The sequence below is a fragment of the Erpetoichthys calabaricus genome, chromosome 18 (assembly GCF_900747795.2).
Source record: "Erpetoichthys calabaricus chromosome 18, fErpCal1.3, whole genome shotgun sequence".
Lineage (NCBI taxonomy): Eukaryota > Metazoa > Chordata > Cladistia > Polypteriformes > Polypteridae > Erpetoichthys > Erpetoichthys calabaricus.
Window position 1 is genome coordinate 11,794,304 of NC_041411.2, and position 25,621 is coordinate 11,819,924.

The window sequence follows — 25,621 nt, forward strand, 5'->3', positions numbered from 1 at the left end:
ATAGCTGGGCTGATTAAGTTGTTTGCATAGAACAAAGAGGAGGCTCTTCCAAAATATTTTTCTTTACTTATTAATTTTTGAGACTTTATCAGAAATGTTTGCCTTTCCTTTGGAATCATGAAAGAAAATATAAAAGGTCTGAAATGATGAAAAATAACGCACGCACACACACACAGATTGAATTCTTCCTGCTAAAATAACACATGCAGTGCCCACAGGCTTTGGAATCTGATTTACCGAGTGTAAAGTGAGGTTTCAGAGACAGGGCTTGCAAAGGAATGAGCGCCAGTGTCTTGATTCCAGGTTTCAAGTTCAACTTCAAAGACTTCCATTTGTTTGTTCAAGTTTTCCGAGTAACAGGTACTGACATTAACAAAGTGACCATTTCCTTGAGCAGCCTGGCGTCTGTGAGACTTCCTGATGCTAGTAGAGAACATATTTGATGCTGGAATCCCTTGAAGGAAATGGTCTAGAGAAAGTTACGTGTGGTGTGCTTGTAAGAATTGTTATTCTGTGGTCCACACGCTGTAAGTGACTCTAGGCAGCGACATCACCAAGTCTTTTTCCTAATCTGCCAAGCTGGTTATAAGAATGATTTTTTTTTAATTAACAGTAGGCTAACAGCTTTAAGACATACTGGATAGAAACTTATTATGTGGCTGGGCCGTGTCCTCGATTTTGAGCTATAGATTTATTAGCTGGGTCAAAGTGTTGAAAGTTTTTGCTTTTATGCTTGCATGTGTGGTCATTTCTTAGCTTGCTGGAGTCTGACAGAAACAGAATGAGTTTGCAGTTTCTTTATTAACTTCAGGTTTTTCTTAGCATCTTCTTTTTTGATGCCTCTTGGTCGTGGATGCCACAGTTTTCTTTTTAATAAAGCAATTATTGTGAAAAACAAAAAAGAAAACTATATACACAGTTCAGTTATAGCAAGCGAGGGGATTGTTTAAAATAAGGGAAACCACCATGGTCATCTTTCCCAGTCTCACTGGCTATATAAATTATCCAAAAGAATAACATATTTTGTACTATAATATGTAACAGGAATGACTGTGGCAAGAATGCTAGTGTAATAAAATGAATAAAACGTAAGCCACACTTGTTCCAGTCTTCACAAATGAGCTAAGTCATTCAGCTACTACTGGAATGATGCTGTGCTGACAATAAATTCAACTTTTTGAGCTGCTCATGTCTAATATTGTTCCAGATATTAAGATTCATGCACACTGGGCAAAGGAATGTTTTTCCTGCAGTCCAGACCTCGTATACGTTTTGCTTTATTACAATTTTGGTAAGTTGTAAGTCTAAGTTTTAAGATTTAAATGTGTGTGCTTTAGTTGGTGTCATCATATTAATAAAACCCAGTTAACACAGAAATCCTTTCCCACCACTGTGCTCTTATAATTAATACCAGTTGTCAATGTAAAACCATGATATTATGGTAGGACTTTTAATGGAGCCACACTTTTATCATTATTACTATTATTTGGTTGTTTCGTATCTTCCTATGGTGATCATTTGACTTGTTTAGGAACTGCATCATTCAGATGAAATGAATGTGTCTCGCCTCGTGCATTTTTTCCTCTGACAAGTTTCTCGTTGAAACTTCACTGCCGCAGATGTGAATAATAGTCGGTCACAAACTTCTTAAACTTTGTATGTATTTATTTTGCCACTAATAAGCTGCTAGGTGATAAAGAGAAAACAAACACATTGTGCACTAAACCCAGTTTGTTCACTTAGATTTCCTCAGTATTCTTCCACTTCATGGTTCCCAAGTTTCAGTTTTCTCTTGGCTGTTTAGGGTCTGTGGTTACAGACAAAGGAGCATGCCTCTCTCTTCTCAAAACTGATTATTCTTGAGAGCTTTTACGGCAAACTCTCTTGTGTTTTCCAGTGTTTATTCCAGCGTACACAATTAGTTGCAGTACATTATCATTTAAAATTGCAAAGTTTACAACAAAAACAATAATGTTTGGATGAGGTCAACATTCCTGTTCCTACAGTACTTTTTGCTGGCTAGTAGCGAAGGCCCATGATGGAAATTGGAGCATATTTTTGGCTTATTAGGAAATTTTTAAAATAAATAAACAAATAATCACAAGTTCACCAATAAAGTGTCTGTAGGCATTTTATTAAGATACACTTTATTTTTAAATAATTCATTTTATATCATTTGTTCTGAAAGCTTCGATATGGGTGAAGGGAATGTGGGGGAATACAAAAATATAATGGAAAATGTTAAGTGCCTAACTGCCACATATACAATAATAAAATATTTTACAATCAAACACAATTATCAAGAAATTAGGAAACAATAACATTAAAAACTTTATTGCCCTCCACACTTACTCCAACTCTGCTCTCACCAACTGAACCTTTCATAGCCTTCAATATTTTCCAAGGCAAAGTATTTGGGCAGTGTCTTCTGTAAAACCTCCATTTAGAGGGGACTATCTGCACAGCCCTGTTCGCTTCCACATTTAGGCATGTACCCTCCTAAGACTGACACCCGTTAGGCCAAATACCAAGCCAGCCACCTACTATACAGCGACCCTTAAAGCAACCAGTTAGGCAACAACTGCCTTTTGTCATGTCATTCCTTAAAACTGGTATTCCTGTTCATTAAGAATTTCATTTTTGTCATAACTGTATGCCTGCATCGCCCATTAATTTAAAAAGAAAACAAATCACTGTCGTTCATTTTGTACAATATATACATTTATGACAATTACCTTAAAGCTTTTACAGTTATTGGTCTGAAAAAAAAAATATATATTCCTGTATTTTATAAATATGTTCCAATCCTTTATTTCAATCTTGCTAGATGCAGTGCAATGAGAGTGCACCAACACACCACACATAGTAGACTCAAACATTTGTTTCTTCCAGTCTATGAAACGTGCATTTGCAGTATTTTCTTCTTCATTTTCATTATCCATTTCTATTCGTTCAGACTTTAACAGCAAATGGAGAAGGTGTGTTAACAGAAGGTAATGGTCCAGCAGCTGAGAAGATGATAAGAAAGATCAACTTTTGTTTCAAAGGTCCCACATAGTAAGAAAGTGTTAATGTAAAGTAAATGTCCTGCTGTTGAACCACTGCATTGAAATTTTTATTTTAATAACCAATCAACAATCTGTTAGCTGGCTCACTTGTGGCATCTATAGTACACACTTGAGAATGATCCCTCAGCAGTGATTCATTTTCAAAACTATGACAAATTATTTAGTTTCAGTTGTTAGCCAAAGGCACAGATTTTGTACTCCAAGGTCCTTTTCCCTGGAAATAAGTTCATTAATCAAACAGAGTGGCAGGACACAAATGAAACATGACTGAACATAACAGACAAATGAAAGGAGGTTGAAAAATAAACCCTCAAGAAAGATGCAGAGTGGTCCTTAAGAAGATCGACACTGATTGCAAAAAGGCAAAGACAAAAAAGAGGGTAAAAAATGTAGAAGAATGGTAAGCACCCATCAGCCCTTTCATGTCAAACATGTAAGATACCAACTGAAGATGGAACAATTTAGATAGGTAGAAACTGCTTCTGAAAGGTTTGCCAACTAGTCCAGTTTTGCAGGCCATCTTTAGTCATAATACAGGCTCCGTGTGTGGTGATGAAAATGTCTAACCGTATAGGTATAGGTCATTAGGTTAGGACCAAGGTGGGATTGTTTTCCCCTTCTTGTAAACTAATATGTAACAGATCACCATGGCTGTTGTAGTTTGTCACTCCTAATATTTTGATGAAATGTAAACTGGCAAGTGCTGCATTGGATTATTATATGTTTGCACTGAAAATAATGAATGAAAGATTTTATAAATTGACAAAATGCAATGATTTTTAAAATTGTATATTTGTAGAATATACTTCTATGTGCTCAAGTTATTTGTCTTTACAGGCTAAGCTACACAGAATTACCAGTGCCCTGACCCGAGTCATAGATGGCTCTTCCATTAAAGGAAGACTTGGTCACATTACTGACCTGTGCTTTTCCATAGCAAATCAGCTTCTGCTTCTGCTAGCTACCAGTGATCTTTATTTTGGGTTGAATAGTTTATTGTCTTCACACTTACTTAAAGTAGAAGAGTGTGTACTAGTAACTCTTCATCTTGGAGTCAAAGTTCCCTGCTTCTTGCACAGGACCTGGCTGCTTTAGACATGTTTTCAGCAGATAAAGGGTCTCTCGGCACAGCAAAGCATTCCACTACTTCCTTTCTGTCCCTGAGCTTTCCATACACATTGGATTACCCTCCTAATAATTTTCCTACAAACACATCCGTTCATTGTATATATGTAGCCTGGTAATAATCAGAGCAGCTCCTAGAAGCATGTGCCATATGCAACTGACCTGTTATACAAAAATTAGTTCAGTCTGGTTTTTTTTTTTTTTTCCTCTTGCTATCCTGCCTTTTTTGTTACACAGTTAATATGGAGCAAGAACATATCCCATCGTAATCCCATTTAAAGCACGGCCTTCAGTGGTGTGTTGATCAGTAAATGTAATATACACACCTATGGGAGGTGGTTGAAAACCAAATGACATGAACAAAACCACGCAGGAAAAGTGAAAATGTGCAAAGTGAACTGTCGTGGAACTTCGTCTGGGTCTCTTGAGGAGAGGGAATGGGTTAGCAAGTCAACTTAACCTTTACCATTATAGAATCAATCAGTGTTCATATTAGAAAATAGACTGGAGGTCAGGGCTTCACTACTGAGTACTATTGTGTTTGCAGGGCCCAGTGTTAGCAGGTTTACAGTAAATAAGATATTCTCCACAGATGATTATGTTGTTTTAGTTGTGTGCTTCATTAAGGACTGCAGAGGTGCAAACAGCATGGTGAGTTGACTTAGACGAATCTCTCCACTGAAGCAAAAATGACTCGGCCCTTTTGGCAAGTGTTTTGGACACGTTCAGTCCTCACCACTAACTCTCCGCCTGATCCTGAGCGAGTCAGTTAACCTGGTAGGTCTCCAGGTGTACAATTATAAAGTTACCTTCATATTTCCATTGAGGGCAGGAATCCAGCTCATTTCAAATGCAGCACTCTCCCTGCTGTTATACCCTCTCTAGGGCTGGCACCTCATGGTATATCTACTGAACATAATTATACCAGGTTTGTTATTAAATAGTGCCGCTTAATTATTTTACGGAGTTACCAGTTGTACTTACAAAATGATGTTTTATTTACTGCTGAGTAGTTAAAAATGGCTGTCATATGATTTCAAACAATTAAACCTGTTAACAAGTGAATACACAAAAACAAAAACTGATTAGCCATATAGTAGTTATAATGAAAATACTGCAGGCAAAACTCACTAGAGTACAGCAGCATATTAACACGAGGGTGCCAAGCCTCAGCTCTGTTTGGAGGACGGGCCACAAACTGACGTAAGTACAAGGAAGAAAACACTGCATTCTGAATCACATGTGATCCCTTTAAGTATACAGCTGCTCTGAAATAAATGGGTTTGTTTACGAGATAGAAGTCTCCTGCAGCATCAGAAAACGAAAATAATTCCTTTTAAGAATAATACGCTACAAGTGTAGTATAGAGAGTCCTTGCTTTTTTTTCAATATTATACACACTGATAAAAGTGGGGCTATTGGGCCCTTTTGTGTACTGCCTTATTTACTGGTTTTAGTTTACTTTCACAGCTATTGCTACAAGAAGAGTAGTAAGAGTTGGGAAATATCAAATTTGTTTGAAGCCCAGATTATTGTGCTTAATCTAAAAGCAGACAGATCCATGTGCTTGTTGGAATATACTGGTGGGCACAGTGTTAATGTAGTGCAGATCTGTGGTGGGAACACTGGATTGTAGCGAGGAGCCCAAGAGGCGAAGCTTCCTCTTGTGAACTGACTATACTGCTGTTGAGCAGGCTTATTTTTAAAGTTCAGCGTATTCCTGACTCTTGCTTGGAATGGTGATACTGTATCGCCTATTGAGCTGAACTGGCAGTAAGGGTTATTTTGAAACTGTTTTTGAAGGAAGAGATGTTTTATAAGTATGGGTATTTTGTTTAATTGTTTCATAAAAAGTATTAATAACTTCTTCAAATTTGCAAAGGTCAGCCCTTCTTCCTCTGGTGTTGTGGGGGTATGGAGGGCCTCAATAAGCAGAGCTTCAATGGGGCGCTTTATTCCCAGTTTTTTGAGGGTGAATTATTCTGCAAATATCAAAAATAAACACTAATATAAAGATTAGATTTAGTCTCAAAAGTCGGGCAAACTGGCCTTAGCTAGATCTGTAAACCTTATTAGTTGCGTTCAGCTGCTTCTTTATGAGTTTTTCCTTTGCTCTCAGCTCGCTTTATAAACAGTTGTGACAAGCTGTAAAATGTAGATTTATGTTGCACTGCATTTCCTGCTTCCTGCACTAGGCCTGAGTACCAGGCTTGTAAAACAAAGCCAGGCTTGCAGAAATACCTTACACTTGAAGTTACTCCTTATGAACCAAATCAACGGTTCCAACACCTAAAAGTCGTCAACAGTATCTGCGCACTAAGAAAGAAAAAGTGTAAGGTTAAAAGTGTGATAATTCATCACTCAAACAGTTTCAGGAACTGGGTAGGAAGTTCTGCATGAAACACAGCCAATTTTAAAAATGTACTTGATGGTTAAATGTTTATAATATTGGTGAGATTTACACATACTGTACGTACCTCAGAAATTATATGCATGCAGTTTGTGTTTTGTTACAGCAGTTTTTATAAGGTGTGTGTGTATATATATATATAATATATTAGTTGTAAAGTTTGTAAACCTAAAAATCCATTTGAAATTTCTTTATGCCTAGGGTCTGTGTACTTTTTAGTATTTAAAATTTCATTTTAGAAGCAAAATGGAAAATGAAAGGAATTATCAGATTTTGATTTTTGATTGAAGAGTCACATCTTTCAGGTAAAAATGCAAGCTTTGCAAACTTTGCTTCATTGATGTAGCAGTTCTTTTATGAACATTAATGTTGTTACTTACTGTGAAACAGCTAACATTTGGTGATTTTATTTACTAACACTAAGTCTGGCAATTTGTATAGTGCGAGCATTTTGAATGGTTGCTTATTGACTTTTACCGGATACAATAGCTAGTAAACGTTTTGAGTATTAACAGTGCGCACAAGTGTAACACATGTTAGGAGAGCAACGTGATTTACAGTAAGTTTTCTTAACATGTGTTACATTTGTCACTGAGCAACCATTAACACATTTACACACATTCAAAATGCTAGCACTATACAAATTGCCAGACGTAGTGTTAGTAAATGAAATCACCAAATGTTAGCTGTTTCACAGTAAGTAACAACATTAACGTTCACAAAAGAACTACTACATCAATGAAGCAAAGCTTGTATTTTTACCTGAAAGATGGGGACTCAGTTTTTCTGCAGTCATGTCCTCGTCCCGGAGTGTCACTCTTTTACTGTTCCGACAAACAACGTAATGGTCCATCCTCTGGTGATGCCATGCAGTGTGACTTCAAGGCCATCGGTCGATGTGTTGTGAGGAGGACTGTTCACACGTGTCGTCAAAAATCACGCAGAAGAAGAAGTACCTCCAGTTTCAGACAACGAAAATGCGTCTGTTTTGTTGTTTTTGAGCTATTACTCTTTCATTATTTGAATCACAAATAAATCCAGAAAAGTATGTGTAATTTTAAGTTTATGACTGCTATTTGTTACCACAGAATTAAAACATACCTTATTTTCCCTCATTTTGTTCTTTAATCAAAAACCAAAATCTGAAAATTCCTTTCAGTTTCATTTTTGCTTCTAAATGAAATTTCAAATACCAAAAAGTACACAGACCCTAGTCATCACTTAGTGCGACCCATTTTTTTTTTTTTTTTTGAATAATGGGAAGCACATTCCTTAGGCATCTTTAGAATGATATATTTATTAAAATCAGCATGAGTGTAGATTTTTATGAGTGTAGATTTTTATAATTTCTTAAGTTTTTGACTAATTATTATTTTATCAAGTAAAATGGACGTAACCGTCCCAAAGCACAACTGATCATACAGTTGTTCATACCTGTTTTGGAAAACGACAACCACTTGTTTCCTCACACCGTGCAGATGTTTGGTCACACACTCTTGTGGTCCTATAGTAATGTGCATTAAAAGAACAAACGAAAATTGTATTCAAATGTTTTTTTGTTTTTTTTTTATCAAATTTCTGATTTTCATAATAATTTCATTCACAGTAATTTTTAAGGGTTGTGAAATAGTTAGATCTTTAGTATTTAAACTCAATTATCAAGAAAATGTGTGCTTTCATTTGACTGCTACAATGTGAATCTCATTTTATTTTAACCTTTACTGGCATATGGTAGCTTCATGACAAAATAAACTTTTCTTTTTTTATCTTAAGAAACAGTTGCTTATTATTTGGAGGGTGAAAAGACAATAAAAACTTTAAATAAAACTAAAAAGTAACGATTTTCATTCCTTTCCATGTAGCAAAACAATATATAATTTCTGGAAGTGAAAGAAATCTTCTAATCTCATCTGCAGTATAAAGAACCATACAATAGAATACTCCTTCTTAACTCATCTTAACTCAAGTCTCACCCTTCTGCATTCACCTCAAAAGTACCAAATCCAAACTAGAAAGACGTTTCCTCCGCCAGGATGGTCTGCAGTGTCACCATTATGATTTTGCTTAGCTGTTCCAGTAAATTGATGATGGGCCACGAGATGGTAGAAGAGAGCAATGGAAAACACTAGGCTTTCTTCCTATGTTGGTTTCAAGCTGTCCTATTTGTTTTTAATGAACTGCCAGCCATATTGCACCCTTAACATGACAATGGCTAAACAAGTGGAGAGGGTTACTGCTGCAGTATATAAAATGCAGAAGGGTAACGCTGATTTCAAATGTAAATATTGCATATTTTTTCTGTTTAAAATTGCAGTTTTCGTTCAGATTTAAATGGTATGTTATGGTATGCCATTAAACAACTAGGGACCTACTTGTTAAAGCTGAGGTTATGCTACAGTCAGAAATGTCTTTTAGCCAGGCACTTGCCTTCAAAGTTGCATCCTTACAATTTTTATTTCAAAATTAGCGTGTTTGCCTCCTCAAACTGAATTATCATTTGTCAAGCACAGCTGAAACTGAATCCAGCTAACCTATTAAAAATGCCAATGATAAATCTAAACAATTATTAGGACACACCACTATTTCAATTTTAATAAATATTTAGGAAAGTGAAAGTACAGTACTGTATTTACATAAATAACGTTTTTTGTTCTAATGTATTAGTTAAGGAATGAAAACGCATTTGGATCTTTCCTAAGTCATAATACAGAAAATAGAACATAAATTTGCTGTGCACAATATTCTTGCTACTTAGTGAAGATCAAAATAATTTTATTTGAAGAAAAAAAAAGGTATTTACCCCATGGAAGTAATTTACATTATAAAGCCTCCAATTTCGGAATAATAAAAAATTGCATAACGTTTTCTTTGGTCTTAGAACTGTGCACTTATAAAAGAAATAAACGCACACCATGGATGGCGAAAAACTGAATAGGAAGGTGTAAAACGAAGCAAGCCCTATTGGAGATGAAGACAGCTGCATGGTCCACCTTTGGTATTTCAGTGGATTGGGTTTAAACGGGCAGGAAAGCTTTGTATCTGGTGGGGACCTGGAAAGAATCAGCACAGACAGACAAGTGCTTGGACACTTAAATATGGGCACAGACTGTACTGTGGCAAAGTGAGATGTGCACAAGCTGCATGAACACACAGTTCTTTGTGGTTGATATTAACCTTGTGAAGGCAATTACTGGTTGTGACCATAGTGAAATAGCGTAATCCATCAGCAGGAGATCATGTATCATTTGAAACTGAGAAGGTGTGACTGGTACAGAATGTGTTTTCTCAAAGCATTTGAATGTGTGTTTATGCCAGTGTCTGCACTGTATACATGCATTTATATATAAACATTACCACACGAGACAAAATTTGTTACCTCAATGTACAAACAAAATTCTCATTCTTTGGCAGCTTTCCAAATTCTAAAATGAATCTCTTGTCCATATATATTATAAGATCCCATGGTACATGTGTCTTTGTACTCCTTACTGTTTGCGGACAAGCGCTTCTCCTGCAAGTGCTGCCCAGCAGGTGGTTGGCTTTGGGAAGTGGCTGCTAACTTGACTTGAATGCTCCAGTATTTGAGATCCCTTTGTCCAGGCGCCGATCCTAGCAACATTGAAAAATTAGTAAAAAGAGGGCCTGAGAAAAATAAGTTGCATAGGCGCCCTATAATGGCGGTCTGGGTCCCACCAGGCTTTATCAGCCCAATAAAGGGGGGGGGGGGGGGTTCCAGGAACTTCTTCCAATGATTATCCTCGCTAAATAATTAATTATATTGTAATAACCAAAAACAAAACAGTTTACAAATGCATCTTCTTTCATAACATGACCAGGTCACGCAAGCTGCACGAGTGATGGTTCCAGTAGCTGGCCACTGTAAGATCAGATCCTTTACATTCCACATCAGTTGACCTGTGCAGCTGTTTTTGAAGCCTGTGCTGGCCAGCAGGAGCAAATTAGAAATCCTCTGTGTAGATTATGCAGGGGCTGCTGTCCTCACTCGATTCCATCTGCACGCTTGACATGTACCAGCGACGTCCACTGGAAGAGTTGTAATTCAGGGTTGTCCGATATACATTTTTGGTATGCTTAGGAAAGATAATGGTGGTGCTCTGAAACCTCAGTGGCTTCTGACGGGGCTGAAACTGCAGCTCAGACTTGTAATTTCTCCATGTGCAGTTGTGGGCCGCAATGATGCTTTCGCTGTAGGATGTGACAGTAGGGATGGGGGCGTAGAAGATGTTGTCTCGGTAGTGTCTCTCTGAATCATACTTCACTTCAGAGTTGCATCTTAAAGTAACAAGAAAAGAGGCTGAGTTTAAACATTTGTCACAAACCGTGTATTTCTAGACCACTGAAGGCATTTTGTTGTTGTTTTACATTTAACATCAAAGTAGTTTATGATGCAAATAGTAAAGTGTGCTTTACATGTAAAACTACAAATTAGTTGATTATCTGATATTATAAGCAGTTCACAAATGCTATACTGGTTTGTATACACTCATTTGTTTGATATAGAGCAGCACAGTAAAACTGCCACGTTGCCGTGACAGTAATTATTGGCACCTATCTGAACAATTAACAATTGAAATCAAATGCATTGGAAGAAACATATTCTCATTGCAGTGAAATTAGACCTGCAGCAAATTGTCAGCACTCCCATGACCTGGATTTACCAACTTCTTATGTTTTTAATCCTTTAAAAAGGTCATTTTCATTCCCTGTTACTTATTGACAATGCTGAAGATGAGAGCTGTCTAAAACCATCAGAAAAACTCTCATTACCAAACAAATTGGCAAAGGGGCACAAGATCACCTCCAGAGATCTTGGTATTCCTGCAGCTGCAGTTCACCATGCAGTGAAAATGGTGACTGTCCGAACACTCCTCAGATGTGGAGCTAAGTGGAAAATAGTAGTTGAGTGCAAATTCTTGAAAAAACACCACAAAAAACATCCAAAATGCTTAAAGCTGACCTGGTGAAACCTGAGGGTTTCAAAGTGCACCATATGCTGCACAGTAATCTGTTAAAAGGCAACCCTGAAAAGAGGCACGATTGATCATCACTTACGCCTACCTAGAGAAACCAAAATCCTTATGAGAAAATACTCTGTGAACTGCACTCTTTGGCAGTGCAGATCTGAGATATGTTTATAGGCTTGAAAGTGAAGATTACAAAGTAAGGTAGACCCTACCTACACTTGAATATGACTGTGGTTCCATGATTTTGTTGGGCTGCTGTGCTGCCCCTGCTGCTGGGGGACTTTCAGTGGAATCATGAAATCTCGGGATTACTAGGGCATCTCGGAGCACTGTAGTGCTGCCCAGTATCTGAAAACTAGGTGTGGGTCTAGGCTCATGGGCTTTCCAGCAAGACAGTGGCCCAAAACACACATCCAGAAGTATAAAAGAATAATTAACAAGGAATACCCTGGCTGTGAGTGGCAAACAGTGCATCCAAAACGTGTTGAACACCTCTGGATCTGGAAAGAGCTGAAATCCAATATTGCCAAAAGAAACCCTGCAAACATTCAAGAGCTGAAACAAGTCCCAGCTGAAGTGTGGCTGAAAGTACCAGTAGAAAGGTGCAGGAAACTTCATTGCCTGGTGTTTAGCAGAGGAGTAAAGCTTTAATACTGGCAGATTTTCATTTACTTTTTATTTCATTTCATTTTCTTCCATGAAAAAACTACTTGCAAAAAACATTCTTTTTGTTGAAAAGCTTTGAATATTAAAGTGTTATGATTATCAAAAGATATTGTACATGATATTCCTATATTATTGACCATAATATTGATCGCTCCAGGTAGTTCATAGTTAACATTATTCAAAGTTATTGTCTGTCTGTATACCTGCATTGTTATCACTCTTTAATTTAATATTGTCTTTATTAATCCCAAGGGGAAATTCACATACTCCAGCAGCACCTTACTGATAAAGTATCTATCTATCTATCTATCTATCTATCTATCTATCTATCTATCTATCTAGTTCAGTTTTGATGTATACTTTTATGAAGTTTTGTCAGCTGGTCAGGAGGAGTGGTATGTTAGAATATTTGATTTGTAGATGACAATGCTTGCACATTACATTTTTGTATCAAGCTCTTTCCTCTTTGTAGCACAATGAGAGCCAAAAATGAACCTGAAAACTCTGCTGAAGTATAGACAAAGGAATACGAAAAAGGAATCTTAATGGCAATGAAGAAATGATAATTTAGAAGCAATATAAATTGTTTTGAAAGTGCCTTGTCAAATACATTTGAAAATGTGTCATAAGAAAAATGGGGACTAAAAAAACACATTTGTCCTTGAAATCCAGAATATTATAATTTATTATCATTTTCCCCACCTCTAGTTTAATCAATATTACGTTTTCTACAGATGTCTGTACAACGTCTACCTTATTCTTTACACTAACGATACACCAATGAATTTATCAGCATTGGTAGATATTCATCCTTCATGCATGATCTCCCACTCAGATTTATTTGTGGAATGGAACAACACAAATTTTGTAGTGTAAAATCCATATCAACAGTCACCAAATATATATATTTTTTTTTTTATCTTTTTATTTACTGACCTTATTTCTTGAGCTGGTTCTGGATTCACTTTAATACTTTCTCCAAAAAATACTGGATGCATTCTTGGTTTTGTCTCGGAAACTGTAGAATTAAGTAGCAAATATGGAAGCTGAAAAGGAACAGAAAAAAAAAAAAAGATTAAATTACTTTCTGCTACAAGGCTGGTTTGTTTTTGTACAAACAGTTGTCTCAGATGTTCATTTCTAAATGATAGAAGCGTAAGGAAAATATCAACAATACAGTCAGTCAGTCATTATCCAACCCGCTATAACCTAACTCAGGGTCATGGGGGTCTGCTGGAGCCAATCCCAGCCAGCACACGGCGCAAGGCAGGAACCACCGTGCTGCCCTTATCAAATAAACCATTTTTATGGCAAGTTGTGCATATAACCGTTGCTTACAGTAACTCTGCTTTCTGCTTTATTCATGTTTTGCATTTAGTGCTTACCTTGCCCTCATATATCTAAAACTGAAACTGGAGTAGGACATTCAACATTTGTGGAATGCAGCAGCATTCAGTCATTCAGGTAATGTATGAAATACCGACAAAGACTGTTACGCCTTTCTTAACTAGACCTGAATTCCCAGATACCTGCAGACTGTGACTCATACAGTTTGAGTAGGTGGGTCTACTGCCCCTTTTTTGTTAAGTCTATGATATCCCTTTCTTCAAATTGTCTTTGAGCAAGTTATTTACTAGTGAGTAAAGTTCAGTATCTAACTATTAAAACAGTCCTGGTGTGATGTAGATATTTATAAATTCCTCTAGTGCAATATTGCACATTTATGAAGAGAAAACAAATCTAACTAACGTTTAGGGCAAACTTGTGTACAAAATGTACAATACGAGGAAGAGAACACAATGTAATGGTGCACCTTTGTTAATAGTTTTGAAAGATGATAAAGCAGAGATTATTAAATCATAAATACATTTTGATTGAACTGTGAGTTGTGTTAGCTTATTACTCGGCAGATATAGCTAAATACCTTCTGATTGATTGACTTTTTGTCTCAATTTTTAACTTTCTTCAAATGTTTGAAAACATTGTTGGGGCACAGAAAATTATTTCCTTTTGACCCACTGTTGTTGGGCACAGGGACAATCGCTTATCTTTTGCCAAGCATATAACCATATAACACCATTTACAATGAAAACCAAGCTACGATACTGATGGAAGTGACTGAAGAGCTTAGAGAAAGGATTGTGTTGTAGCACAGATCTGGGAATGAAGGTTTCCAAGAGGACAGTGGCTCCCATAATTCTCTAACTGAAGACGTTTATAACACCCACAACTTCCTAGAACTGCCTGCTTGGCCAAACTTATCAATCGGGGGGGGAAAAGGGCCATGGTAAAAGAGGTGACCAAAAATCCAATGGTCACTCTGGCAGAGCAACAGAGAACCTGTTTGGAGATGGGAGAACCATCCAGAATGACAACCATCACAGCAACACTCTACTAATCTGGCCTGTATGGCAAAGTGGCCAGACAGAAGCCTCCGATCTTTAAACAACACACAGCAGCAAAAAGGCACCTACAGGACCATCCAACTGTGAGAAACAAGATTCTCTGGTCCCAGGAAATCAAGACTGAACTGTTTAGCCTCATGAGGCACTGCTCATCACCTGCACAATACCACTCCAATGGTGAAAAGCTTGACAAGTTTGAAGGAAGGTTGAATGGAGCAATTTATTTTCATTTAATAAAAACCTGTTGTGGAGTACTCTTGGTTGAAGTTTCACCTTCCAATACGATACTGACCATTAACGTAAAACAAAGACAACACAGGAGTGGTTTGGGGTCAACTCTGTGAATGTTTGAGTTGACTAACTTGAGCCTGGACTGGAACCCAATCAAACATCTCTGGAGAGACCTGAAAATAACTGTCCACTGATGGTCTCCATTCAACCTGACTGGGGCCTTGAGAGGATCTACAAACAAGAATGGCATGTGCGTGAAGTTTCTTAGACCAAAGAAGACTCCAGGCTGAAATGGCTGCCAAAGAGACTTCAGCAAAGTATTGAGTACTGTGTCAATGGGGTATTTCAGCTTTTCATTTTTAATAAATGAACACAAATTTCTAAAGTCCTGTTTTCACTTTGTCATTCTGCGGTATTGAGTGTTGCTCAGTTAGGGAAAAAATTAACGTCAATGACTGAGGCACAAGGTTGCAACATACAGTATAACTGAGGTGAAAAATGAAGGTGTATTTTCGAGTCCACTGTAGATAGAGAGATTCAAATTGTTGTCTATGGCTATCCTTTAAAGTGGTTTGTGTCTATGAGTATATTTTGTATATACACACACGTACACAGTAAAACACTATTTATATTCAAGTTCAATATTATTGTCCAGATAAGCAATGACAAGTGTGTCATTCTAAAGGTGACGTGGTGCCATTAAATGGTGTATTTCAAAACTTGTCTCCTTTAAAATGTTGGTTGTCGGCAAAAGTGCACTGTTAGTATATAAGCCATGATACAAGGAAATAATAACACAATTTATTGTTTTATACTCCAGTAGTAGTTATCACATACAGGTTACTGCTTTTTTGTCAATTGACAAAACTGAAATTGCGTGTATGAAAACTGCGATAGGACTAAAAGGCCATTAAACTACTAGTCCTTTCATACCAATGCCCAGTTAAAACATTTTTTGTGATCTCTTTCTGATTTTTAAAGGAAGCAAATTCTTATTTGTGCTTTTGATTAAAATCACTATCAACAGAAAACAAATAAAAATATATCCCACACAAACGCCCCTCTTCTAGAATCTAAGAGAATTAGGCCCATCCTTAGCCGCACTAAGCTATGAACGCCACATGATAATTTGAGTAAAATTAAAAAAACAAAAAAGGAGTTAAAAAGTCCAATGAGGAGAAATGTGTTAAAACATTCTTACCTCAGTGACCAGTCTACAAATTAAATGTTTTGCATAGAGTGTACTAAACAAAGCAGTAATAACTGGTTCATTATTCTGTGGCCCCTCAGGCTGTTTAAACTAGTCTCTTGTCTGCCATGCAAATCACTGACACAAGAAGCCATGTAGCTGGCACCTGTCCTGTGTTCAGATGAATGCTTAAGATTATTTGCAAATTTAGAATTTCTCTTCGCTATAAGAAGTCACTGACTACATTTCAGTATATTGTTAAACTCCAAACTGGCCAAGTGCACAACACAGACAGTTGATGAATATGTTACTCAGAGAAGCATTAAGTACTGATGAGGTGAGATAATTGTAAAATTGTTTCTTGTTAACTTCCCTCTCACTCCAGTGAGCTACTGTCTGTCCCCCTGCATTCCCAGATTACCTCTTGATTCAAACAGCAGCAGTTCGGAGAGTCGGCCCAGCAATGTGTGTAGAAAACTCATTTCTGCACCTGTACTCGTTTCATTTTTTCCGCCACTCTGCTTCATATCACAACCTTATTTAATAGGCATTACTGCTGAAATTTTAACATAGCTTGGGTGGACATGCCATTTAGGACTTGGATTCTGTTTTAGAGTTGTGGAGAGAAGGCTGACTTCAGAACAGAGAGTGAGTGATGTTTAGCAAAAGAAAGCACCATGATATAAATTTCACAGAACCTTTACAAAATTACTGCAAGGTTTCAGCAGACAAAAATGTAACTTCAAATCTGGAATTACTAGTCAGTAAAGGCCACCAATATGGGCTTGTCCTATGTATGTGTAATTTTTTGACAGAATGTGCAAACTGTAATAGAATGCAGAATTACTGAAGAAGATTCTTTCATTCCAAGTGTCATCATCATTCTGGTAATCACCCAGTCTCTGTTTTTTTAAACTAAAACTATATAAAGACCAAGAATGGTCACACTGGCATAACATATGATGATGATGATGACATGGTGTCCAAGCAATTTTCACAGTCCCTGTCAACATTGTTTGCTTTGTTGTGTGTCCTGCAGAGAGTCTGTGGAGTGCCTGATCACATATCCTTTAGGTCTACTGTCGAAGCCTTAGCTTTTTATGCTTGGGGTGATGGGGCACATTTCACAGGCACCTTATTTTTTAGTTTTACATGCAACTGCATACATCAGCTGCAAGTTGAAGCTGCGAAGCTTACTTTTAAGTTGGTTTGTTTATGTGCGAGGCAGAGTGATTGTTGGGTATGGCTTCTTCATTTAATTGTGCATGTGGTTGTAATATCCTGTGAAGGGCTCATGAACCCAAGAATGCATTAATGACTGTAAGCCTCCAGGATTACACAAATGCAAAAAAGCGAAAACTATCAAATATCACTGTGCCTTCAGGTTTTCTTCTCCTTCCTTGGAAATTTGTTGACAAAAAAATGTCTAAGCCTGCAGGAATTGTCACTCAGGCAGTGTGCTCTTCAGCTACGTCAGGAACAAGTGAGCTATTTGATTGTACCGCAGTACCAAGGGCCTCAGTTAATTTGCCAGTCCAAATGGAAACTTTTCTCTTTGTGCCACCTCCTTGATTTTGATATAAAACACGGAGACAATACAGAACTTCCTCTCATTTATTTAATTGTTTATTTTAGTCCTTTCCTGTTTGTTTGATCAAAAAATGTTGCCTGAGCCTGCAAGCATTTTTCTGTTTGCTTTTAAAATCCTTTTCATTTGGAGCCTTTGTAGCTTTTCTCCAACTGCTTTTTTGCCATTCCAAAAAACGTCTTTTAGTGAGATCTGGTTGTTAAAATGGAGAAGCGTACAAAGAGAGAGATGGGAAAAGAACAACAAACGTCGCTGGTTAGAAAAACAGGAAATGAACAATTGAGACATCCTAGCCTTTAAACGGTAGACACACATCGTCTGCTCACATGCTCAGATTCGTCCTGACTTGTATTGTTAAAATCAACATACTGTAATGGAAGTTTCATCAGAGCTGGAAGTCACTACTTTGTAAGGAAGTAATTGGGAGACTGGAGTTTTACAGTTAATATTTGTAGTCAAAGTGGAAAAAAACTGCTTAACAAGATGATTACATTTTGGTCAAAAAATAATTTAACAAGAAAGTGGTGTGAACAGGGCAGTTAATGGCAGGAAGCCCCTCAGGTCTGAACATCAGCAGCTCTCTTGCACTATTTACGTGGCCCAGCAGATCACAAGCTCTGTAATCCAAGTACACTGGCAGTTAAGCTATGCATAGGCAAAGATTGTGGGCTCATGTAATAGTATCTGGGGAACGTGCAGTCTAGATTTTTAAACACCCAGAAGTCGGAGTTACCCACTGTAGCCCATCTGTTTGTCTTCTTATATGTACACATTTTTTGATTCTCGTTAAATTAAAGGATATTAGTATAAACATGTCTTCCTGAAAAGATTAGGAAATTTGTTGTACTTGTTAAAAACTGATAACATTTTGTGCAATTGCATGAAAATGTATAGGTTGCAAATTTTGTATTGAATGTTTTTATTTGGTTCAGACAGTTTTAAAAATGAGTGTCTGCACATATACAATAGTGTTTTAATTCTTAGTGCTTGAAAAATTGAGACTGCTATGGGACATACTCAGTAGGGTGATGTATCAGTTGTAGTTTGTTATCTCTGTAGACATCTGTGATAAGTAATGGTTTCTTCAGAGAAAAAACATTAAACGATAAGCTCTGCATTTTTCTTTTCAAATTGATTTCTTCACAATCATGGTATATATAATTTTGCCATTTGTCCTTAAAAAAAAATGCTTCAATTTAGACTCCAAGAACCATGCAGTATAAATTTAGCACATTATCAAAATATAATCCAACCATCTATTTTCAAAAACCTTTTAATATTGAGAAGGGACATGAGGGGTGAAAATTATAAAACACCTGCCAATTAGACAAATCCTTACGTAAAGCTATTTTATGCCAATGTGTTCTCTGGCTTACCCTGACAAAAAAAAGTTTTGCATTCAGCAGCCTTTATTTGAATCTTGTTTTACATGGGAAAATTTGTGTGAACTTGGAGAGATACAGCACAAGTGGTTCATTTGTTTTTTTAAATCTTGCCTTGATCAAGTTAGTTTGTGTAACAGAATATTCTAAGCTTTTAGTGTCAAGTGCTTAAAATGATAAAATAAACTCAAATTTTCTTTGCTTTTATCTCCTAACAACTTATAGCTCCATTTTTAAACAAGTGGTTTTGTGTCTTTACAGAGTTAGTGAGAAGCAAACTGCAAGTTCACAAATTCCCACCTGCTGTTACAGACCCTCAAAAAATCTTACTTCAGAAATATTAATTCACAGTATTTATCCTGCAGTCTTTGAATAGTAATGTTGAGGACTTAAATGTGTGAGTTAAAAAGCGCATCTTAACCATTATATTTGCATTTTTTTCTGCATTGTCTACATACTGTCTTTGAATGCTCCATGTCTTGTACTTTTATGGTGTACGGTGGTTTTGAAAGCATTCAAACATCTCATCCTTTTCCACCTCAAGTCCATCACTGACCCTCTCCTTGATCCACTTCAGTTCACATAAAAGGCAAATCATTCAGTGAAGGATGCTGTTAATTTATTTAGGGTCTTGTTTGTGGATGTCTGCTATCTCTTCAATACCATTGTTCCAGAGTTGCTTCAGAGTAAACTAATCCAGTTAGGTGTATCCTATGGTGTCAGCCAGTGGATTATGAGTTTCTTGACAGGTAGGAAGCATTATGTGAGACTGGGCCTCTGTCTATCAGAAACAATGTCAATTAGCATAGCACCCATAACCCCCTGCCCCCAAAAGGCTGTGTTTTTCACCCCTTCTGTTTTAATTTAATACAAATGACTGTAGATCTATAGACAAATCTGGAAAAATCTTAAAGATTGCAGAAGACACAACCGTAGTGGGTCTTATTTCCAATAATGACGCGTCTTCCTAACAAAGAGAGGTGGGCCATCTTGTGGAATGGTGTTCTTGTAACAACTTGGAGTTAAATGCTATTAAGACAGTGGAAATGAGCATTCGCTTCTGCCGACAAGTCACTATTTGTCCACCTTGCAAATTAATGGCCAGACTGTGTCTTTGGTTCAGTCGTTCAAATTCCTGGGGACTACTTTCACTAATACATTAAAATGAGACAAGCACATTACCTCCATCATCAAGAAAGCCAGGCAGAGATTGTTATTCCTTCACCAGCTTAAGAAGCTTAGCATATCAAGGCGTATATAATTGAATTTTTACTCAGCCATCATTGAGAGTATGTTGACCACCTCCATCACCATTTGCCTTCCTTCTGCCTCCTTTCTTTTTAAGACTTGGTTGCAGTGGGTGATTTGTTCAGCAGAGAAAATAATTGGCTGTTGTCTCCCAACAGTAAAAGATCTGTCCATCACTAGAGTGAAAAACGGAGCAGGAAAGATGGCAGCTGACTCCAGCCGCCCCAGCAGCCATCTATACAGTACATTAAATTGCCATCACAGAGGAGGTGAGGTGAGGTCTATCATGACCCACACTACACACCATCTCTTCAGTTTCTTTCCTCAAAGTATTCAGATCCTAAACAAACTTACAAGGGGGTTACTCTTAATTGTGTTTGCACAGTATATGGTACTGTGCAGTTTGTGTATTTGTAAATCTATTACTTTGTACAATTTTTCTCATTACTGAGTTAAATTATTGAAATTTACAAAATGCTTTGTTCAAGAAATTGTTGTACTTGTGTAGTGGTTAGCACAGTGTCAGGTTAATGATGGGTTGCAATTGTGTTGTCGAGTTGGTTTTGTATTGTATCCCGTGTTCTGCACCTAACCAGAGTCAATTCTGGTATGTTTGACATGCTAGCAAATAAAGTGATTCTGAGTTTCACAACATGCAATTGAGAATGCTGTAACGTTTCCAGTTTTTGCTAACAAAACTGCTTCAGGTGCTGTAATGTTTAGGATCAATGACATGCTGGAGGACTTGTTTATAGCTCCAGTCCGTCCACCTTGCTGACGATTTCTACAGAATGTTTTGGTGTGATTCTCAGTTTGTAGTTATCATTCTCCCAATTTATAGCCTAAACATTCCCTATAACCGAATAAAATTGTAGATTTTCTGCATATCTAGTAAAAAAATAAAAACTGAGACAACCTCAGCTAAAATGTTAACCTAAATATGTCCAGAACACATGATATCAACAAGATTTTTACTTCAAAAGAACTAGAAATGATTTTATGTAACTATATAATACCAATTTCAAGTGTTTATTTGATCACCACTAATTATTAAACACTTTTAAATATTTAAGGTTGTGGGAAAAAAAATTTTTGCTTGCTGCTCAATAACTCTAAACCATTGATCGTATCAAAACTCCATTCCCTCTTTTCTGAATGTTCATTTTATGACGGACAAAAAGGGTTTTATTCAATTTTTGTTTTGGGTTAATAATAAGCAAGCAAGTGACCCATTTGCAAGGAGACTGTGCTTGAGCTGGAGTAACAACAGCCTTTTGAGACAGCTGGTGGGAGCAGGGTGAACACTTGATGAGAATCTGGGAGGGGGGTGTGTGTGGTAATCAACCCTCATCTCACTCAGTGACCGAGCCGTACATTACGACTGTGCTGCATTCTAAATGCTCTATAACATTAAAGATTTGTCTCTCCTGCGAATATACTTCTAAAAATATACAAGATCATCCAGCTTCTTGGGTAAAATTAATACAACCAAATTATTATTATTTTTTTTTTTTTCTGCCAACCCTCCCTTGAGTAGTTTTGCTGTTTAGCTTTGTTTCGTTGAAATACAGTATAACATGGACGTCAGTTTCAGCAATAAAAGTCTGGAAGTGCTTTGATGTATTTTTTGTTGACATTGTTTTTTTGTGGATATCTTATATGACTTTTGATGCTGACCTCTTCGATAATGTCATGCTGCTGTCTGCATTCCACCTGCTGAATAGACTGGCTTTGTAGCCGCCTTCTTCAGAATCCTGAGTACTCAGAGGTATATTTAGATCAATAAAAGAGTTTAACCTCTAGCTTTATGAGTAACAGCATGCTGAAGATATCTTACCTTTTTATATTTAGTTGTAGACATATGAAAGTTTAAAGTAATGTTGAGAATCTTTAGTGAATAGAAGTAATTACAAATCATCTTTTATAAAATGTTATAATATTTCAGTCTTGGCCATGTCAAAAATTGGAAGAAAAAATGCTTCATTAAGCAAAAAAAATATGATAATGGGCAGGAATCCAACCCAGATTACCTGCTTGGAAGGCAGTTGTGCTAACTAAATGCAGTCATCATGTCATTCATCAGTGTGTTTACAATGCATGGCTAATCTCAGTCACTCCAGTACTGTTTCAGTTGTGCGGTGTATGCGCTTTCACTGCTTCAATTATACTGGAGTTATACTAATGGATACTTCACTCAGTGCGTTTACATGCACATACAAAACCAAAACAAGTTCAATGAACCAGTTACGGCACAAACTTGGTTTCTTAAAAATATCAGTTTATATGCTAGGTATGCTCCAATGTCATCATTGGCCACCATGAATCTGAAAGCAAGTATGCACCCTGTGTACATTTCCTGTGTTTTATGTTCGTCCTTTATGAAGAGAAAATTATCCATCCCATTTTTACATTTGCGGTATCAACACTGGCCGCTGTGTCACCTGATCAACATATCTTTGGCCAATTGCTGGATTAAAACTAAATTGACACTTTATTTATAGGTTTAGTCATTTCTGCTTGGCTACGTGATTGAGCCCATGCCCAGCATACCAATACTCCCAGTGCTGCTCGGATAGTAACAACACAGGTATTTTTACTTCAATAAAATAAGTATTGTGTTACTATCAGGCTATGCAACCCTAGTTACTTTTAATTCATTAACCCAAACACTGATCCCGAGATTGGACTAAGTTTAGCACTGTACGTTCATGTCATCAACATCAATTTAGTGATTTCTGAAATATGACCAGAAGAAGAAATAAGGTGAATGCCAGAGCGTTTGCCTCAGAAAATGTATTTTGTGGGCGCTTCCATCGTCTTCTATCTGTGGCTGCTGAAAGCATGTTCGAAACTAACACATACGCAGATGGACAAAGTGAGATAGATATGTGCACACTACAAAATTACCTTTTGAGAAATCTATGTGTGTTAGCCTGTTTCTTAGAGACTAATAACCTGGTTTCTCTAACCAGAAAAAGGATTTACATGACATTTTAGAAACCAGATTTCTGTGAATAACTGGGTTATTAAAGCACATGTGAACACGCTGACTTTAGAAACCAAATCAGCACTTCAATTTATTACTTTTATTAATTTGTTTTTAGCAGCCTAACTTAGTGAATGTCTCCATGAGACTATTGTGCCACTGTGGCATAGCAAGTAGTACCATTAGAGAAAACTGCTTTGGGCTTCCAGTTCATAGCAATGTAATCAGCAGAGCCAGGGAAGTGTATGGCCACCCTGGAATTTGTGAAACACTGGCATGTAAATTTTATTTTGTGCTGAATGTGGTATTCAGAATGCTTCATTTAATCAATATTGTAGACTAGCAGTTGTCAATTGAGACGGCCACTTAGTTTGAAATTTGTCTTGATTGTTCCTTACCACCATTTTTAATTATTAAATTCAAGGAATGACAAGAATGATTCTTTTTCCTTATCTGAACTCTGTACAGTGTGTGTGTATACACACACACATATATATATATATATATATATATATATATATCAAATATGTATGTTTTATGTGTATATGTTGTGATGGATAGCTGTGGGCCTTGCCTAGCTGGGAGGCCGATACACAGGAAGGACCAGGGGAGCAAATGTGCACAGGATGCTGCCTCCCCCAGAGGACTAGAGGGCAGGCCCCCTGGGTTACTGTGGCTCCTTGGAATCCCCACAGGGCTTCATGGGAGTTGGAGTTCGGGACAGCCCTGTTGGGTTCCATGGGGGCCAACAGGAGGCTTCTGTCACACCTGGGAGTGATTCCAGATCCCGCTAATGAGCCACCTGGAGCACTCCCAGGAGCTGCCTCACTTCATTCAGGGAGCCAGAGTCGGGTGGAAGACGGACAAAGCATGCCAGTGAAGGTTTGTGCTGGTACTGTGCTACTTTGGGAAGCAAGGGAAAAGTACCTCCCCACATAAATAATAAGCACGTGTGCCTGTGTCTGGTGTGTTTGGGATGGCTGGAGTGCCCTGGTGGTCATGATGCATATGATTTTCCACCTCTCCAATTCACAAATTTTATCTCAACATGTCAGTTTTGCCACATAAGCAAAGTCTCAAAGTATGTATAAATCTGAATCTGTGCTGTAATTTGACAAAATAAACAATAATGGTAAGCACTTGGTTTAGTGTTCTGGAGGAATAAGATAGCAAAATTAAACGTCATGCTACTGTGTAATAGCCTGGTGGGGAGGCCATATAATTCTGTGACCAGGAAAATTAATCAGAGGAACTATCACTAAAGCACATCATCTAACCAATCAATTATTATGAAAAGAAACTAATGTCTGTAATAAAGCTTGAAAGTGGTTAGTTTTCAAAATTCCCATTTATGTAGGCCAATATCATACAAGTAAGTGGACTGAAATGAGGAGCTCTTCTTTTATGTTTTTTCACACCAGGCAAGGAAAAACACAAAACGAATACATTTCAAGGTCAACTAGTAAAAGACACCAATTAGATGTTTTTCAGAGAGAAAAAGTAAAAGGTAAAGAACAGTGAAGTCCAATTGCAGTATTATTCAATAATTTTTAAAAAAGATGCGTGCAATGAAAGCCCATGCTACAAGCTGTGACGTGAACATGGTGGAATCTGCTTTAGAAGACTTACTAATAATAATAAGTCTTTGACATTTTTCAAAACATACTCCTCAGAATGGCTGAAGATAAGAATGTGTTTAGACATGTCATGAAATAGAGTCTTCTGATAGCTGTTGGAGACGAGGGGGCTTATTGCTACAGACTGCTATCGCTTCTGTGTCGTAAGCTGCAGAGTTGACATTAATACATGTGGTTTGCTCACCAGTGTGTATACCACAAACGTGTCTGCACACTGTTCACAAAAGCCTCGTCTCTAGTGGTGCACTAAATTATTGAGTCAGTTCTGCCCAACTCGGTCAGATGTAAATCAACCAACTTGTAATATGACAATTCTAGAAAGTGAAGCTACAAAGCATCATTTGCTAACTAACTAATAAAAACAAATGGGTACAAATGATGTGTTGTACTGTTTATGTAATGCCCAAAAGCATGACTCTTCCTGAGGAGTTTGTTTTATATACCAAATAAGATAAACATCCAGTGCTCCATAAAGTGATTAGGATGGATGTCTTGAGTTTTTTTGTCATAAATTGTCGTTTTAACTGAAAGAAAATTTTGAGACTAGTTTCACTTAGAAGGAAATTGTACTTAAAGGATCACCAAGGCCAGAATTTACTTAGACAAGTACTGGAATGCAGTTTCCTCTGCACATCGTTTATTCACTGCCCAGGATGTAACCAGTGAGTTTTGTTTGATACGGATCTACAGGAAATTTGCTA

At 37.2% G+C, this 25,621-nt stretch overlaps 1 protein-coding gene across 1 annotated transcript in view; it reads right to left on the bottom strand.

Annotated features, from left to right (window-relative positions):
- Positions 1-3,124: 3,124 nt before the first annotated feature.
- The window catches only part of rflna (refilin A), a 32,297-nt gene continuing 9,800 nt past the window's right edge, over positions 3,125-25,621 (bottom strand). Inside the window, exons 3-4 of the mRNA XM_028825226.2 lie at positions 13,191-13,300; positions 3,125-10,896 (exon numbers count right to left, since the gene is read on the bottom strand). Coding sequence (XP_028681059.1) covers positions 10,563-10,896; positions 13,191-13,300 — 444 coding nt within the window. The 3' untranslated portion in view covers positions 3,125-10,562. The remainder of the gene's footprint in view (positions 10,897-13,190; positions 13,301-25,621) is intronic.